Below are 19,224 nucleotides of genomic sequence, written 5' to 3' on the forward strand. Positions count from 1 at the left end.
ACAAAAGGGAAATAACCAAGTAATTTTATGTTTGTAACTCAGAATTATACTGGCAGTTAGCAACAGCCTAAAATTGTCTTATTTATAAATAAATTTTTATCTACTTGCCTAGTAGAAGTGGCCTCTTGTACTGAAGGTTCTTTTACTTTCACTGATGGTTCTGGGAGCTCTGGAGTTTTTTCCTTCTTTTCTGGAGCAGGGGAAGGACTCCGGCTCTTGGTTCTGTGGCGGGGAGACCGAGAATGACTGCGCTTTCTCTCTCTCCTGACAGGGGAAGATCGTCTTCTAGGGGAAGGAGATCTGGATTTGCGTCTAGGATAAAAGCAATTTTTTTCAGGTTTGTGTCTAGGATAAAAGCAATTTTTTTCAGGTTTTTGAATAATGTTGGTTGGGGGAGAGGGTCAAGGGCAAAGTGAGAAATTAATCTTTTTAATTATACCACTGGTCTTTACAGGTGAGAGATTCCTTATGAAAATAAGATATCCTGTCATATTTACTTAATATGGGAAGGGCCAAAAGAAAACCAGAAAGGTAAGCAAACAAAAGGTAACAACACTGTCTGGTATACCAGTTACAAGAGGAAAGCATTGACCTGGAACTCTAGATTTAGATTCTTTTTTTTTTTTTTAAATGTTTTTTTATTTATTTTTGAGAGAGAGAGAGACAGAGCACGAATGGGGGAGGGGCAGAGAGAGAGGGAGACACAGAATCGGAAGCAGGCTCCAGGCTCTGAGCCAGCATCAGCACAGAGCCCGACGCGGGGCTCGAACTCACGGACCGTGAGATCGTGACCTGAGCTGAAGTTGGACGCTTAACCGACTGAGCCACCCAGGCGCCCCTAGATTTAGATTCTTAATCATTCCCAGAGATGAAGAGACCAAAGACCAACTTTTCAGAGGAAGAGAATGCTTAAAAGTAAAGAGATATTCCCTAATAACAAATCCAAAAAAACCCAACAAAACAAGAGTTGGGGTGCAGACAGATGCCACCAGAGTTTGTCAGGTAATCTAGGTATTCCAGAAAAATGACTAGTGCAATTAAAGTGCTCTTTGGAAGAAAAAAGAAACATGTCATATTTGCATAGCCTTTTAGGAAAAGGAGAAGTCCCCTTTCCTTTTCAATAATAGTTTCCCTAACGTAAAAGTAAAACAGCAGACCTGGTTCATCAATAGCCTAGTTACCACTGTGATGCGCTTAGCACCAGAAATAAGACTGCTTCCCTAGTAAGGAGGTTTTAATACCAAATACACAAATTAAAATGGATAAAGAAATTACCTCTGCCCTTTAATTCCAGAAGATTTGTGAAAAAATTAGCAGAACTCTAAAAATGAAAACCCTAGTAGAATTCTCACCTTTCACCACAAATACAGTAGAAGCTGAGTCATGGGTTTAAAAATGGAAACCTAACCATAGTCTCATTGGAAGGAAGAAGAAAACAAATAAATGATCTGTTTTGGGTTCAATACAACCATCTAAGAAAAGCAGAACAGGGCATTAGAGAAGTATAACATGAGTGGCTAATGGGTACAGGATTTCTAATTAAAAGGAAAGAAAAAGAACTGGAGAAGATTAAAATAATTAAATGCTACATTTAAAGAAAAGCAATATGGCAAGTCTAGATTCTGATTTAGAAATTGAGAGTTGTACAATTCACCAAGATTTAAGAGACAATTATTATAGTCCAATGATCTGCCTCAAACAAAACTTTAATATTTTGGGCCAGAGACCAGCCTTAGTTCATCATGAAAACTACATGATGGAAGAAATTCTGAAGAGTGCTAGTAGCTTCCTTTTTAACTGTGTAACTTTCTACACACAGAACACTATCTGAAGTATTTGTAAAACATATGCATCCATTGTATTATACCTTCTTGGGCTCCGAGACCTCTCCCTTTTTTCTCTGCTGCTTTCTTTTTCTTCCTTATCCCTCTTATCCTTGTCTTCATCTTGCTTTTTCATAGATGCCAACTTTTCTTGTTCAATCTGCAAAGATCAAGTTTTCAAAGAAACATAGCTGAACATCTGAGATCACTAAACAAATTGAGGAAGACTTTGCACCTCTGATAAACACCAATCCTATATAAATCATCAGCCTCCTGCTTTTCAACAAGACTATTCTCGCTGAAAATTAATCCCTAACAGCTGAATGAAAGAGAATAGTTATTTTCAAGTTTGCTTAAAAAAATAATTTTCATGTTCAACTTATTCTTTTGTGATTTAACATACACTGCCCATATGAAGAAGCCATGCTTACACTTTTACACTGTTACTAAAGTTCAATTTTCTTAAGCTAGAAGTACTCACATTAAAAAAAATGTACACACACACACACACACACACGCGCACACGCGCGCGCGCGCGCACACACACACACACCTGACTCTGGGAAAATGACTTCTTCAACTTCAGTGTTTGGATTAGGGTTGGGGAGAAGGAGTGGAGAACCAAAACTGAATGTCCAAATATATTACAGCAAAGCAAAACAACATGCTAATCCTAGCCAGGTCACATAAGATTTAAAGTGTGTTAGCAGTCTGGATACCATGCCCTCAAATCAACATTACAAAACAGAAAGGCTATTACTTGTCTTTGTTTTATTTCTTCTTTCTTCAGTTCTAGAAAAGCAGAAGGGATTCCAGCGATGTTTTCTTGTGCACTTAAGAGCAGGGGCCACAGTTCTCCCATAAATTCTCTAGCATTTTTTCCATTCAAAAACCCAGTCAGGTTGATTTGCATCATTTTGGAGTCTGGATTCTGCAAAAAGACATGACAGGAAGAGAAACAGGTTACTTCAAAACAGGCCAACCAACCAACCTAAAACTCATATAAATTAGTATTTTTTAAGTCTACCATAGGGGCTTAAATACATATATATATATATTCTTTACTACTTAAAAAATAGTTTTCTCTAATAGCTTCTCAGCAATATAATCTCTAGCACAGATTACCAAATTCTCTCTCACTCTACCAAAAGCATCAGAGCAGCCTGTTAATCCTTTGTGGATTTCGTAAGTATTTTTAGACTATGTGGCTGTTAGTGGGCCTTACATTTATTAACTTTAAAAACCATCATGAACATCCACAAATTCCTGCATTTACTAACAAGGAAAGTGTTTGCTTGCCTGGAAATTTTCCCCCAATGAGAAACTGAAAAAGTACATAAACTATTCACTTCTCTACCACTATAAGATAGCTTTCTATAAAGTATCTACCGTCCAGTTATGAAAACTAACAAGTTATGCATGCACTCTGTAACTTTTGAAGACTAAGCTGAAAGCCTGACTTCTACATAAGGAAAATCTACTATAACAATGCCTCGAATTCTCAACTGTCCACAAAGGGCTAAGAGGTCAAGTTTTCTCAAAAATAACTAGGTTTTTAAATGCTAAATCTGTTGGTCAAGCAACAAGGTCCATATAACAAGCACAGCTCAATAGCACAAAGCAAGTACAGATTCCAGGTGTCTTCAGTTTCTTCTTGGAACCTTGGGGGTTTGGAATCGCCAAGTCCCCTGTAGAGAAAGATGTTCCCTTGGCTTGCTTCCGACTCCCTACTGCAACTCAACCACCTTGAGTTTAATGTTATATCATTTATCTAAATTGCAAAAGACGAACAAGCAATAATGAGTACACAACCACAAAAAAAGAAAAGATTGTTTAAAAAAGTTCTAAACTTTAATCTCATGCTCACTACAAGGGGAATACTACCAGATACTTAGGTTTTAAAAATGCACTAAAATACAAATCAGTAAAGCATTTCTCCAATAAAATCTATCTTTAATCATCATTTTAAAAACGTTTTCCCATGTTCCTGGTTTTCTAAGTAAAATGTATACATTTTAAAAGAAGTGCTTTCTTAACATTAATCTTTAAAAATATTCACAACAAAATGTAATTACCAAATTATTTTTAAAATAGAAATACCTTATCAGCTGAAATGCCAACTGTTCTGTCAAAACACAAGGGCGAACTCTTTGGGAAAAGGATTAATGTAAAGGTAAATTCACATTGGTATATTTGCCAAAAGGTCATATGGTACATCTTACTATCCTTTGGGTTGTTGTGGCAAAATAACAAACTATCTTATGATAAAATCGTTTTTAAACATCAGTTCTATCATCATCTCATATTATCTCACGTATGAAGAAAGGAATGATTATATCAACTCGTTCTAATAATGCTGCCAATTTATTTCAGTCTGAAGTTTAAGCATAATGTAAACAAAAAGTCTGTGCCTAAAATGTTAATCGATGACTAGCTGACATGCAGCTACAACTAAAGACTTCAGTTACTTGATTATTTTAAAAACAATATCCAATCAAATCAGAATTGCCCCTCATGCTTCACATAAACGTCCATCTCATAATAGTATTTTTAAAGAGCAGTGTATAGATTTACCCAATTGCTCTTTCCTGTTTGTGTTTTTGTTGTTGTTGTTGATGTTCGGCCACTTTACACAACTCACCTCCAAACACACACTGCATCATCAAGGGAGTTGGGTCAGAGCGACATTGGGACACTCACTCTGCTGTGACCTAATAAGGTGATGGTGCTATACTTCAGACGCAAGGAATAACTTCCATTTTGGTTCAGGCCTTTTAAATCATAAATCACATTATCATTAGAAAATTGCTGTCAAAGTAACTTAACATGTAACAGCAAAATTACAAACAATAAGTTTGATTTTTCACCTGTGTAGCTTTCAAAACTATGTACCTTCACTAAACTTCCAGCCTTAATAGTTGTTTACAAAGTGAATTCTTTTCACAACAAACATTGTAAAACAACCCTCCTATATTTGCACTCCATAGAAAAATTCAGTTTCCACAGATTCACAAAATTATGTCACATATTCAGAAATAAGAGCCATTTGTGTATTATTACCTTCACTTCCAGCTGGTTGAATATAAACTCAATCACAACATCATCTTCAAACCCAAGGATTTCCGTTACTCGTTTTGTTATCCAAGGCTTTATAACCTCCAAATTTACTTTGCTCATATCCACCTGATAAAGCATACAAGAAATGACTGAGTACAGGGTTCACAATCCTAAAAGAAAGCTCACTGAAGAGTCTTGCCCAACAAAATTCCTTTTAACCGATGAAATTTTTTTGGTGTAACACGCTACAATATGGCTCATTCTTATGTGGCTGTGCTACTCTGTGTCGTTGTTGCTAAAAGGTGGAAAATGTTTAACAGTCCCAAAATGAACCAACTGTGCTATAAAGGTGCAAAAGCAGTTTTATCTAGAAGAATACCTTTTTTTCTAGGCATTCTGCAAATTTCAGCTGCTTCAGTAACTTCTTCTGTTTGTTGCTGAACCGATTATCCTGTTCTGCACTTGTTCCCTGTGGGAAGAGAAACACATTTTAATTAAGAGTTCAAAGTTAAATTCCTGATTTTTGTCAGTTAATCATGGCCATGACCTTTACAGTAGAAATAGGGTAATCAAGTAAATAGAAAACACCACAGCTAATACTCATAGGTGTAGAATGCATACTTTTTTCCCAATGAAGCTGACATTTTAAAAATTTGACTGTATTTAAAAATTACAAAACATAAACTTGTTGTAACAGGTCAATATGGCAATATTGCATAAAGCTAGCACCTCCCCCACAACCAAGTTAAGTTTGATGTGTATCTTTTTACACCTTTTTCTATGTTAAAAGACATTTAAGGCTTTTTTGTGTAAATAAGAACACACTGAAATATTTACTATACTTAATATACTTCCAAACAACACCATTAAATTTCATCCTCTTCTGAAAACCAGTAGCATGCTTGCAAATTACGGTCATGCCTATGAACAAGCGGAAAAGGAAAAAGAAAACACCCTGGGACTGTATGTTGGTTTTCATAACTTTGAGAACATGGAATCTGTTACAGGTCTACCCTAATAATTAACTTAATTTCAGCAATAAATTTGGAAAAATGAGAGCTTACAAATACTACAGGAGATTATCAAGTGATCACTAGTTAATCTGCATTTTCTCATTCCAAGTGGACCAAATAAAAAAATAACTGGCTATGTGATGTGAAATCTACTGATGGGTTCACGGAGTTGGCCACCGTCCCTTGGAAAGTGATTGGGAAAATTTTGTCTAGGAAGGTAAAGAACCTGGATTAGAATCCCAATTCTGCCACTACTTAAGCCACATGACTCAAAGCCCATTACTTAACCTTTTTTACAATGCTTTCTTACTTGCTAAAATCTACTTTGCAGGGCCGAAAAACTCAAAATAATATATGTAAAGTAACTGGCATGTGCCAGAAGTTCAACAAATGAAAGCCATCCTTTTGATCTTAAATGAAAAATTCAGTTTACTATCTTGTTGGCAGTGTACTAAAAAGTAATTGCCCTAAATTCTTGCAACTCAGTTTAAATCCAGTCAACTCCTTGAAGAAATTATAGGTAGTATATAACTCCCCCTCCTTTCGTCCAGGTTTTTAGTAACACCAAAAGCAAACTTTGTTTTAAAATTTATCAACCACTGGGGTGCCTGGGTGGTTAAGCGTCCGACTTTGGCTCAGGTAGTGACGGTCCATGAGCTCAAGCCTGGGGGGGGGGGGGGGGGGGGGGGGGGGGCTGTGCTGTCAGTTTGGAGCCTGGAGGCTGCTTTGGATTGTGTCTCCCTCTCTCTTTGCCCCTCCCCCACTCAGGCTCGCTCTCTCAAAAAACGGGCAAACGTTAAAAAATTTTTTTTTTGATTTATGAACCACCTTGTTCTTTTTCTGTTGTAACTCCTTTCCACTAAAGGTCATAACAACAAGAAAAGAAAAATCAAAATAGGCTTTTGTGTCAAAATATTACACTGGATCACAGGAAATACTGAGTACTTACTACAAAATACTTTTATGAAAATTAGAAAATAGAGTTCATTAACAGCATGAAAATGTGGTAAGTACTCTCAATTCAAACTATCATTATGGAAATAACTACAGTTATCCTTCGCACAACCTAAGAAATCGAATAACTGGCTGGGAATAATACTGCAACTTTTGATGAAAAACTCATTGGCACATTTAAAGCCAATTCAAGAATTTCAACGTCGGCTTCAGAGTGTCCAGAGTGACGTTCTCTCAAGTCCTGGTCCTCCCCCTCTTTCAACTTTCCTTTTAAAAACATGCAAACTGCATTATTAATACGCCCCAGGGAGCAGAGAGGCGCAACGTATGTTACACCAAGTATGGATTTTGACCCAAACCACCGGTCTCTATAGGGTCGGTTCTGCACTGAAAGCATTTGCAAACTCTAGTCCTATCAGTGTCACTTCCCATCCATCTAGATCTCTCCTAGGTACCCGTTTCCTACAGAAGCGGAATACGGGGCAAACGGGCCCTGCAGTACCAGCCGGATAAAGTCTGGGCCCCGAGCACCAACTTCGACGAGGTGGCTCCCCCGCCCGCAGGTGCTGGGAGTGTGGCCCCGGGACAATCTAGGTAGGTAAGGGGCCCCTTTTCTCCAGCGGACTTCAAAAGAAAGAAACAAACGGGGGTGGGGGGTGGGGGGTGGGGAGCGGCGTGCGGGAGGGAGAGGGGCTCTACCCCGTGCCCCTGCCTCCATACACGTGCACACTTTTTGTTGCACCCGCTGCCCTCAGAGTCTCAGATTCAAACGTTCCAACGACGTATTATCTGAGTTCCCCTCCCTAAAGGGATATCAAATTGGGCGGGAGTTCCCGCGAACTCTGACCCCGCGCCTTCGCGAAGACTTAGGACCAGGAGGGACGACGGGGGAGGGGGTGGTTGGCGCCGCTCTCGAGGGAGAAGCCGCTGAACGCCGTTTCCTGTGCTCTCCTCTCCCTAACACGCTCTCCTGGGGCGGTACCCCTAGCCCGTACTCTCCAGAATCCTCCCGCCGCCAGTCACCTCAGGGCTTCCCTCCGGCCTCCCCCCAGGGACTTCCTCCTCGCGGCCCAACTAGGCCCCAGGACCCGGCGGCGCGCGCGGCTCGGCCTGCAGGCCCCACTAGGCAGGCGAGCGCCGAGGTACGGCTCTGGCCCATTCCCGCCGCCATTTTCCGGCGACCGTCGCTGCCGCGTAGGGGGGACGATCCCGGAGGAGGAGACTGCGCAGGGGCGCACCGGTCTCCGCCGCAGGGCAGGGGGGAGCGTCCGCCGGCACGGAGGGCCGCCAGGATCTTCGAAGCCTCCCCTCGGTGGCCACACCGTCCCGAGCTTAGGCCTCCTGTCGGGCCTCACCGATGAGGCCCTCACCTCACCCCAGATCCCCGCGCTTCTACTTACGCGGAAGAATCCCGCGTCCATCTTGCTGCCTCGCTCGGAGATCGCTCCCTATCCCAAGATACACCGCGCCGCCGCGACGGAGGGCGGGACCGGCAGGGAAAGCCGAGCGCCGGGACGCAGCGCGCGCCGTTCCACCCGCCCCTTCGGCCGACACGAGGCCGCGCCTGCTCAGTGCGGGGAGCACCCGCCACGCGTGCGCATGCGCGCCCAAGGGGGCGAGCCGCTGCCGGACTCCGAGACTCCCGAGTAGCCAGGCCGGGAGGAGAGTCTCGCGACCGCAGCCAATAAGAACGAGAGAAAGAGAGAGAGAGAGAGAGAGAGAGAGAGAGAGAGAGAGAGAGAGTTGGGTAGCCCCGCCCTGCGAATCCTTTTGTGGCACTGGAGCAGCCTTGTTCGCGCAGCGCCGCTTGACCCATCGTTCGACCCGTAGTGGAGGAGGCCTCCCGCCCTGGGGGCTCCATGGAGCGATTGAAGAGAAAGGCTGTTACCTCAGAGTGACGCGGGCGGCGCGGCCCGCGCGCGGAAGAGAAGCCTGCCGGCCTCTCCTGTCATCCTGGAAGTTGTGACTGTGTTGGTTTTACGAGTCCACGGGTGACTAAGATCGGCTCCCGCCCCGTGGCCCCGGTCTCCTGGGCTTCCTCCCCCGGTCGGCGCACAGCTGCCTCGTTTGGGGAGCTGGCCGAAAACGCAAACGCCCGTCGGAGGAGTTTCGGCTCCGGCCGCCCGGTCACCACGCCGACGGGCAGGAAGCGGACGAGAGCGCCCGGGCCCGGGGCTGCGGGTCGGGCGGGGCTCCGCCGGCTCGCCGCCCAGCGCGGGAAGGCGCGTGTCCCTCTGGCCATATTTTATAAAGTTAGCTCTCCCTGCGCGCTCACGCCCTCCTTGCCCGTCCTGCCCTGGCCCGCATCACGCCCCGCACCGTGTGGATGGCGTTCCCGCGGCTCTGAATACGAGTGCTGTGCTAACAGAGTCGAGCTCAGGCTCCTCTCCCGATCTTCCAGCTGGTACAGGCAGCTTCCTGCTTGGCATTTCCACTTGGAGAGACATCCCCAACTTAACGCGTCCCGGAACCGAACCCCTGATGCCCACCCTTCTCTTCCCCCTCACTCCTCACGCACCCCCAGAAGACCGACCTGCCCCTCCCAAGGTCCCCCCGCCTCCGTCGATGGCAACATCTTTCCTGTGTTGAGGCCACGAGCCTTGGTGTTACTCCCGGACTTCTCTTTCTCTTTCACCCCGCTTCCAGACTACCCACTCAGCTAGGATCCTGGCTCGAGGCGCCGTCATCTTTTGCCCGAACCTCCGCACCGGCTTCCTAACTGGTCTCCCTTCTTCTACCCTTGTCACTGAGCATCTTTTCTAAATGCAGCAGTCAGAGTGATCCTATTAGAAACCCTTAGTCATGTCGCTCTTAAGCCCCAAACCTCCCCAAAGTCCCTCATTTTTCTCAGAACAAAGGTTAAAATCCTACCTGATGGCTCCCCTGTTTCTGTGATCCTCTTCCTGGGGCCCTGACACTGCTCACTGCTTGAACCTTCTAAGCTTGCTATTGCCTCACAACCTTTGCACTGGTTGTGACTTCTGCCTAGAACGCTCTACCATCAGATATCCACTTGGTAAATTTCAGGGTTTTACTCAAGGATCACCTAGTCAATGAGGTCTACCTTGACTATCCTCCTGGAAATTGCTTACACACTCTCTAGAACCCTGATGCCTCTAATCTACTTTGCTTTTTCCCATAGCTTTTACCACCCTGTAATATTTATTTGCCTATCTTTAATGTTGATTGTGTGTTCCCCACACTAGAACGTAAACTCCTTAAAGTCAGGGCGTTTGTCTTTCTTGCTCACTGATGCGTCCCTAGCACCTAGGACAATGTCTGGCAGGTCGTAGAGGCTCAGTAAGATTTATTTTTTAAACTTTTTGTTAATGTTTATTTATTTTTGAGAGGAGGAGACAGACCACGAGCAGAATAGGGCAGAGAGAGACAGAGACACAGAATCGGATGCAGGCTCTGAGCTCTCAGCACAGAGCCGGATGTGGGGGCTGGAACCCATGAGTCATTAAATCATGACCTGAGCCAAAGTCAGATGCTTAACCCACTGAGCAGCCCAGGCACCCCTGCATAAAATTTATTGAATGAATGACAGCATTGTCAAAGCATCAAAGATGGGGAGCTAACCGGCTTCCACAGAACCAGCCAGTAGACCAGGTGGAACTATGAAATCTCACTGTGATCTGTGGTTCTGATCGGTCATTGTGTTTTATCTTTACTCTCTCTGCTCTTGTGCTGCCAATCCCATAAATGTTGCTTTCTTGCAGTCCTGCCATTGACCCTTTTTACTTTTTACTCAGCAAAGATGACCTATCTGTCTTCTCTTGGTTCCATGACCATTTCATCTTCCAAGCCTATATATTTCAGACAAATTTCTGCCCCAGACCCATATGTGCAACTTCTTGTTGACATTCACTTGGGATGTCCTATAGGTACCTCACACTCAACAAGTCCCAAAATGTCTTCATCTTCTTTCACTTGCCTCAACCCTTTTTTTCCCATTTTTCAATGAATGAGCCTACCTTTCTATCTGTCATCATTCATACTCTTCAGACTCCTGCCTTTTCATTTCTGTTGCTTTCCTTCTTGCCCCATTGCCTCTTTAATTTGGATTACTGTCTGGGCCATTGCAGCCACAACCTATTAAGATTTCCCCTCCCTTCAGAGTTGATGTCTCCACCCTATATTGAGAGTGATTTTCTAAGGTAATAGTCTTAATCCTTTCACCCTTCAATTTGAAAACCTTTCTGTGGCTCCCTATTGTCCTCTAGATAAAGCCCAAGCTAGTTATTGTGGCCTACAAAACGCTTTATGATTTGTTTATTGCTCCCTTCTTCAGACTCATCACATGGACCAATCCTCTTCCTGGCCACATCCTTCACTTCTAAGCTGCAGCCACACTGAACTACAGATGTGGCCTAATTACGAACAGGTTAGGTTTCAAAAGTCAGTTTCTTGTCTGTATGTTGGTAAATCTAAAATTACTAGGAGGTGACTCATATCACTTCCTCAAACAAGCCTTTTCTGACCAGCCTTCTGAAAATAGCTGAACCCTCTCCCCACTCACTCTATCATACCTGGCTTTATTTTTTCTTCATAGCAATTAATAGTATCTGACATTGTTATCTATTTTGTTTACATGCTTACCGTTTTGCCCCCATTAAAAAAAAAAAGAAACTATGAGTTTCTTGTTCACCATTAAAGCCTTAGTGTCTAGAAGAGTATCTGCCACATTCTTAGAGCTCAGTAAATATTTGGTGAATAAATGCGTGAGTAAGAGTCAGGACCAGTAATGACAGGCATTTCTACCAATGAGTGAGTCTGTTCTTTGAAATAGTAACCTTTGATTCTATAAGGGGAGTCCACATTGAAAACTCTGCTGAGGCAAATAAGCCTTCTCCCAGCAGGTGCAGTGTAGAAGTACTTGGCAGTGAAGGTATTTGCAGACGCTATCTCCTGCTCACTTTGATGCTGTGCAGATCAAAATGGGTCTTAAAGCCAAGAAGCCATCCCCAGTGAGCCTCTGGTGGTTCTTTGCTAGGTCTGGTCTTTAAGTCCTCAAATATGTTCTGAGCCTCTAAAAGCTAATGGGCAGCCAACCTGAGTGTTGATCCTCTAGGCCCAGAGTCCAAGACTTCTTCATTTCATCAACCACTTTTCCTCATTGTTCATTGATTGCTGTTCCTGATAGAAGTGTTTCACCTGGTCCCTATCCCCTCTGTCCTTTAAAGCCACTGGTCCTGAAGATAACCATCCCTCCAGGAGGTGCATCTTGTGTGATTTTCTCACCCCTTTCAGCTTTTGTTCTCATCTCTACATCTGTCTCTGTCATTTGCTTCTTTCTTTCAGCTCTGCATTTGTGTTTCCTAGATAAAACAGATGAACAGTCTTCACAAAATATCTCAAAAACCAAGTGCAAATTTAGCAAACAAGCCACGGACTAAAATAATCCCATAACTGAAATGAAAATGCCTGATGGATAAAAGCTGATGCGTTTTGCTCTGGAAGGTGTCTTTGAGCACATCAGTGAGTGTATTAGTTACCTATTGCCGAATAACTCCCCAAATTTAGCAACTTGAAACATTAAATATTTGTTATCTATCATGCACTATTTCTGTGCATCAGGAATCCGGAGTGGCTTCTTTGGATGGTTCTGGCTCAAGGTCTTTCAAGAGAATGTAGTCAAGATATTGGCCTAGGTTACAGTCAACTGGGCCTGGAAAATGTGTTTCCAAGAAGGTTCACTCACACGGCTATTGGCATGAGGCCCCAGTTCGTTGCCACAATGACTTCTCCATAGGCTGTTTGGGTGTCTTCATGACCTGGTAGCATCCCCCAGAGCAAATGATCCAAAAGAGAGCAAGACAGAAGCCATGGTGTCTTTTAATGCCTAACTTCAAAAGACACACACCATAGTTTCCACACTATCCTATTGGTGACACAGGTTACTCGTAATCAGTTTTGGAGGGGACAGCACAAGAGTGTGGATACTAGCAGCTGCGGATCATTGGGGGCCATCTTGGAGGCTGGCTACTGGGATAAGTATTTGTAAGTTGCAAACGTAGGGGCACCTGGGTGGCTCAGTCAGAAGAGCATGCGACTCTTGATCTCAGGGTTATGAGTTTGAGCCCCACGTTGGGTGTAAAGATTACTTAAATAAATAAAATAAAAATAAAAAAGAATATGTAAGCACAAGAGTTTGTATACTTCTAGATTTAGAAAAGATTGCATTCTTTCTCTCTCCTCAGAAACCTTTGCACATATTCTGTTCCCTTGATCCAGAATCACTGTTCCCTCCCTTCCAGGCTTTGCCTTGCTCTCCCCACCTTGTCCCTCTACCTTTAAACCTTTTTAACTAGCCAGCTCTAATTCTTCCTCTAGGGTTTAATTAATTAATTTTAATGTTTATTTTTGAGAGAGAGAGAGAGAGACAGCATGAGTGGGGGAGGGGCAGAGAGAGAGAGGGAGACCCAGAATCTGAAGCAGGCTCCAGGCTCTGAGCTGTCAGCACAGAGCCTGGCAGGGAGCTTGAACCCACAAACCACGAGATCATGACCTGAGCCAAAGTCAGATGCTTAACTGTCTGAGTCACCCAGGCGCCCTTCTAATTTAGATGTAATCTCTTCCAGGAAGCATTTCTGGTAGTGGGACTTAGTACTTGCCATCTGAGTTGTTTTGTTTTGTTTTTTTCCATCTAAGTATCTTTTAGGGGGTTGCTGAGCCCCCAAAACCCCAATGGTAGACCTTCCCAAACAGATTCCTCATATTCTACCTATTAGCATATTTTCCATTATATTCTAATCATGTATGTGTTCATCTCTACTCCTACCCCATCGACCCCCTACCACCACACAAAACTCTTTGAAGGTGGGAACTATGTCTCCTCTCTTTATCATCAGTGCCCAAAACAGAGTTTGACAAATAATAGGTTCTAAGTATATGTGCATCAAATACACACTTTGGCCATATGCACAATAGTTGAGTATTAAAAACAATATTCTGCTAAAGCTGAAGATTGCCATCATAGAGCAAACTTTTGGATACAGAATAAACTTGTATCAGGAAAGTATAAAATTTTAACAACAGCTGTAATTACAACTTTATTGTTAAAGTCTTTAGTAGTCAAATTAAGTCTGGCATTACAGTACAGGCAGGAATAATAGCTTCTTGGCACCATAGTGTTCCTGCACTCACTATAATGCACATTAAAAAAAAAAACAAAAAACAACTCTACACCCAACGTGGGACTCAAACTCATGAACCTGAGAACAAGAGTTGAATGCTCCACTGACGGAGCCAGTCGGGTGCCCCTATGCTGCACATTTTTAATACTAAATGGACACTTTATGATTGCTGAATTTCTCATGGCCGTCTCCATTTTATTTTATTGTCATTCATAGTTGCATGACACTTTTATTTATGGCATTTCCATTCTATAACTAATCAGATTCACTATGAGGTTAACTCTACGAAAGCCAGAAATCTCTTGGCAATAAAGGAAAATAAAAGCTTACTTGAATTTGTCATTAATATATCAAGCTGTCAATAATAATATGAAAACAGGGAGGGGGACAAACCATAACAGACTCTTAAATACAGAGAACAAACTGAGGGTTGCTGGAGGGGTTGTGGGTGGGGGGATGGGCTAAATGGCCAAGGGGCATTCCAACACTTGTTGGGATGAGCACTGGGTGTTACATGTGAGTGATGAATCACTAAATTCTATTCCTGAAATCATTATTGCACTATATGTTAACTAATTTGGATGTAAATTTTAAGAAACTAATAAATGAAAAAATATCAAGCTCAAACTATAAGAGATTTCTAGTTGCTTTTGCATATATAAATATCGGCTATGTAAGACATGGACCAACAGTCTGGGATTTTCCGAATCTCACTTTCTGAGTCTAATACAAGATTCACTAGATGGCGTTCTATCCTCTCAGAAGGAAGTAAGCTATCATAAAGACAACTGTGGTTTGGTTGGTTTTTACTGAGCCCTGACTATGTGCTCACCATGTAGTTCGTGGGTATAACAAGGGGAGTTTTAAGATAGTCCTCCGGGAGCTTATAATATAGCCAGAAAGATAACAGCAACAGGCACATGTAATAACAACAGTGTAACTGCCTGCTTTGCTTTCCATCACGTAGAAAGTTCCCCCACAGATGTTATATTCAGGCACTGTGTTGGCATATTAAAAAAAAAAAAATTGTTTAATGTTTATATATTTTTTGAGAGGGAGAGAGAGAGATAGGAGAGAATGAGCGGGGGAGGTGCAGAAAGAGAGAGGGAGACACAGAATCCGAAGCAGACTCCAGGCTCGGAGCTGTCAGCACAGAGCCCGAGGTGGGGCTCGAACTCAAGAACTGTGAGATCATGACCTGAGCCGAAGCTGGACACTTAACCGACTGAGCCACCCAGGTGCCCCTGTGTTGGCATATTTTTTTAATTTTAATTTTAATTTTTACTTTTATTTTTATTTTTTTATTTAAACATTTTTTTTAATGTTTATTTTTGAGAGAGACAGACATGAGTGGGTGAGGGTCAAAGAGGAAGACACAGAATCTGAAGCAGGCTCCAAGCTCCGAGCTGTCAGCACAGAGCCCGACTCGGGGCCCGAACTCATGAACCGTGAGGTCATGACCTGAGCCGAAGTTGGACTGAGCCACCCAGTGCCCCTGTGTTGGCATGTTTTTAAAAGAGTCAGTCAACCATTTACTTTCTTTCCTTTCCCCTGTCCTTGGGCAGCCAGGAGTGTCTGAGGAATATCACATGTATCCCACCTGGTGTTGGCGGGGAGGTGCTCTTAGCCTGTACTTTGCCCTCAGCTTGCCCCACGATCCCGCGTCAGAGATCACAGTCACGCAGGACAGAAGTCTCCTTCAGTTTACGGATAACTTAGTAAACGGCAAGAAAAGGACAATCTTATCCATAGCCTATTCTCCAGAAACCTGTAGACTCTGTTTCCCGGAGGCCTCATATCACCCTCATCAAGATGGAAGGGGGTTTAGGTGCTTGCCACGGTGATGGGAGAAACAAAGGCAAATGAAAAATTAAGTTCCCTTACTGCCTACAGCCCATCGAGGAGTCCTTGAAACAGGCAGAGTGACCTCCCTCTAGGAGCTCAGCTGCCTCGATGATGACACCTTGCTAGGGGCAAAAGGGAATCTTGGCTTAACATTATCCTGATGCCCCCAGGATCCCGTGAGTGTCCCTAAACACATAAAAATTCCTTTGCAAACCTCCTTTATCATTAGCCCCCAAGTATATATTGGCAATTATACTCCAGGCATATGGCCCCTGATATACATCTGAAGGGTCTCATGACTGAGGTTTCACTAAACAGTAATAAATGACATTTTCCTAACAACACCTACCCCCTCAAGGTCCTGGAAACCTTGTTTCCAAAATTCCTTTGAGACTTATGCTATCCCTAACCGCCTCCCAACCTGAAGGTGTGTAATCAGTCACCCTTCACAGCCTTGGTGCAGCTCTTTCTGTCCTGTCCCCCGTGCTTTTCTTTTTTTTTTTTTTTATTTATTTTTAATGTTTATTTTTGACAGAGAGAGAGACAGAGCATGAGTGGGGGAGGGGCAGAGAGAGAGGGAGACACAGAATCCAAAGCAGGCTCCAGGCTCTGAGCTGTCAGCACAAAGCCCGACGCGGGGCTCGAACTCAAAGACTGCGAAATCATGATCTGAGCCGAAGTCGGACGCTCAACGGACTGAGCCACCCAGGCGCCCCAATCCCCCGTGCTTTAATAAAATCACCCTTTTGCACCAAAGACGTCTTCAAGAATTCTTTCTTGGCCGTCAGCTCCGAACCCCCACCATCACCCCAAAAACCCCATCATTAGTGCTTTAAACGCATTAGCTAACTCAGTCCTAACAATAATACCTCGTAGGCTGTTGCGGGCTGAATTGTGTCCCCCTACCCCACATTCACATGTTGAAGTCCTCACCCCTTGGTACATCATAATGTGACTGTATTTGGAGATAGAGTCTTTAGAGAGGTAATTAAGTTAAAGTGAGGTCACTAGGTGGGCCTTCATCCAATACAACTGGGTCCTTACGTGAGGAAATCAGGACACAGACACACGACAGGAACACCATTCAAAGGTGCAGGGAGAACGCGGCCAACTACAAGCCAAGGAGACAGGCTTCGGAATAAACCAACCCCGCTAACACCTTGACCTTGTACTTCTAGCCTCCAGAATTGTGAGAAAATAAATTTCTGTGGTTCAAATCGCCCAGTCTGTGGTCATCTGTTCCAGCAGCTCTTGAAAATTAATACATCGCTATCCCAATTGTAGAAATGAGCAGAAGGAGGCCCAGGAAGGAGAAGCGCGTTGCCTAAAATCACACAGCCCGCATACGACAGAACTCACTTTTAGGGTTTGGTCTGTCTGCTGAGAGTTGGGACCACGACATCACTAATGGCTTATCTATAGGCGTTTAAGCAAATAGCTGGAGGAGGGAATGTAGCCGGTCATCAAATGCCTCCCAGTCTGCCCCCAAACCGGGTGAAAGAAAGGGAAAGCCAGAGGGGCTTGGGTGAATTTTCTTTGTGTCAGGCCCTGGACCATCAGGGCAGTAGTCGCCCTAAGCGATCAGTGATTCAAATCATTCTTGACTTCATTTAAAATGAGCAACAACTTGGAGTGCCTGGGTGGCTGACTCAGTTAAGCGTCCGACTTCGGCTCAGGTCATGATCTCATGGCCCGTGAGTTCAAGCCCCGCATCGGACTCTGTGCTGACAGCCCAGACCCTGGAGCCCGGCTGCTTTGGATTCTGTGTCTCCCTCTCCCTCTCTCTCTCTGCTCCTCTCCCTCTCACGCTCTGTCTCTTCTCTTTCTCTGAAAAATAAACAAGCATTTACAAAAAAATTAAAAGCCAACTTTTTGTTCTTAAATTCTTAAAATGTCCATTGACTTTAAAGCATGTTTGCTTGTCCAAAGATACCACAGAGTAAAAAAGACAAGTTGCAAACCGGGAGAAGACATTTGTGACAATGTCACTGTAGCTGAAAAAAGATTCGTAGGTAGAATACGCTCTTTCAAAACGGTCACACGCCAGTAAGAAAAAAGCAGACAACCCAATGGAAAGATGGGCAAAGTCTTGAACCGGCCAGCATTCCACAGAAGAGTCTATCAACCTCTTTAGCGATCTGGGAAATGCAAATCAAGATCACACGATGCCAATTGATATGGACTGGACTACTTCTTCCACGTTAAGAAGTCTGGTGCAGTATGTTTTTAAAATGGAATTTCAAAGGAAATGGAATGGAGTACAGGTGCATGGCACAAAATAGGTAAAACTTTAAAATTGACTGGAAAGGGACACCTAGGTGGCTCAGTCGGTCGCGTGTCCGTCTTCGGCTAGGCCCGTGTCTGGCTTCAGATCCTCTGTTCCCTTCTCTCCCTGCCCCTCCCCTGCTTGTTCTCTCTCTCTCTCTCTCTCTCGCTCTCTCTCTCTCTCTCAAAAATAAATAGACATTAAAAAAATTAAATTGAGACTGAAAAAAACAAAACAAGTTGCAAAAGACTATGCACAGTGTGAGCTCATTTATCAAAAAATGAAAAGAAAAAGCTAGCAAAACTCAACAACGTATTGTTTTAGGGAAGCATGCCCTTACGACAAAATTATTTTTAAGGTGAGGAACGTTCAGGAAAGTGGTTCCCCCCGGGGTCAGAATGGAGGAGGAGATAGGGAAAGAACACAGAAGTAAATTATTAAACAGTATTGGTAATGCTCCAACTCTGGAGTTGAGTGGAGTGTGTTCAGAGCCATTTTTTTTTTTTTAATGTTACATATTTTATTTGGTATTTTACAAATATAACACAGTATGGCGGGGGTGGGGGAAACTCCTGGCAATACGGTTAGATTGTTGACAGAAGGACTTCTTAAGAGCTGCTATGCAAAAAGACAATGGAGTAATATTCCAAAGTAATGGAGGAAAAGAACTCTGAAACTAGAATTTTATCTCTAGTTATACTGTCATTTAAATACTCGAGTAAAATAAATATTTACTCAGGGCCTCAGAAATGTTGCCACATAAAAATCTTCTTTGAAATCACTCCTAAAAAAGAGAACTGAATGCAGAAGAAAGCAATGACATATAGGGGGGGGGTGGTAAAGGCGAATAAATGACTTAAACAATTTTATTAGTGTCTAAAAACTTGAACCCCTCCCCACCCCACCCCCCCAAAAAATCTAAAATATCACAGATTCTAGAACTAAAACTCTAAGTGCCCTTTCTTGGTAATCAGAGAAATTCAAACAAAAGCAGCAATTAGATAATATTTTATAACCATAATATTGCCAAAAAATTAGAAACCCAAGATAATTCAAAGGGCCCATAAGGATATGGAGGAAACAGGGTATTTTCCACTAATTGCTGATGGAGGTAGAAACTGTGTGTG

At 43.3% G+C, this 19,224-nt stretch overlaps 1 protein-coding gene and 2 long non-coding RNA genes across 3 annotated transcripts in view; 1 reads left to right on the forward strand and 2 right to left on the reverse strand.

Annotated features, from left to right (window-relative positions):
* The window catches only part of SRRM1 (serine and arginine repetitive matrix 1), a 31,835-nt gene extending 23,482 nt beyond the window's left edge, over positions 1-8,353 (reverse strand). The window contains 6 exon segments of the mRNA XM_049617784.1: positions 109-222; positions 1,868-1,983; positions 2,584-2,754; positions 4,884-5,006; positions 5,260-5,349; positions 8,248-8,353. Coding sequence (XP_049473741.1) covers positions 109-222; positions 1,868-1,983; positions 2,584-2,754; positions 4,884-5,006; positions 5,260-5,349; positions 8,248-8,268 — 635 coding nt within the window. The 5' untranslated portion in view covers positions 8,269-8,353.
* Positions 206-533, forward strand: LOC125912949 (uncharacterized). The gene is made up of 2 exons (XR_007454881.1): positions 206-337; positions 455-533. It is a non-coding gene; the product is annotated as an uncharacterized LOC125912949 (long non-coding RNA).
* Positions 2,969-4,877, reverse strand: LOC125912948 (uncharacterized). The gene is made up of 2 exons (XR_007454880.1): positions 4,465-4,877; positions 2,969-3,594 (listed from the first exon to the last, which is right to left on the reverse strand). It is a non-coding gene; the product is annotated as an uncharacterized LOC125912948 (long non-coding RNA).
* Positions 8,354-19,224: the final 10,871 nt, after the last annotated feature.

This window comes from Panthera uncia (genome assembly GCF_023721935.1).
Source record: "Panthera uncia isolate 11264 chromosome C1 unlocalized genomic scaffold, Puncia_PCG_1.0 HiC_scaffold_4, whole genome shotgun sequence".
NCBI lineage: Eukaryota > Metazoa > Chordata > Mammalia > Carnivora > Felidae > Panthera > Panthera uncia.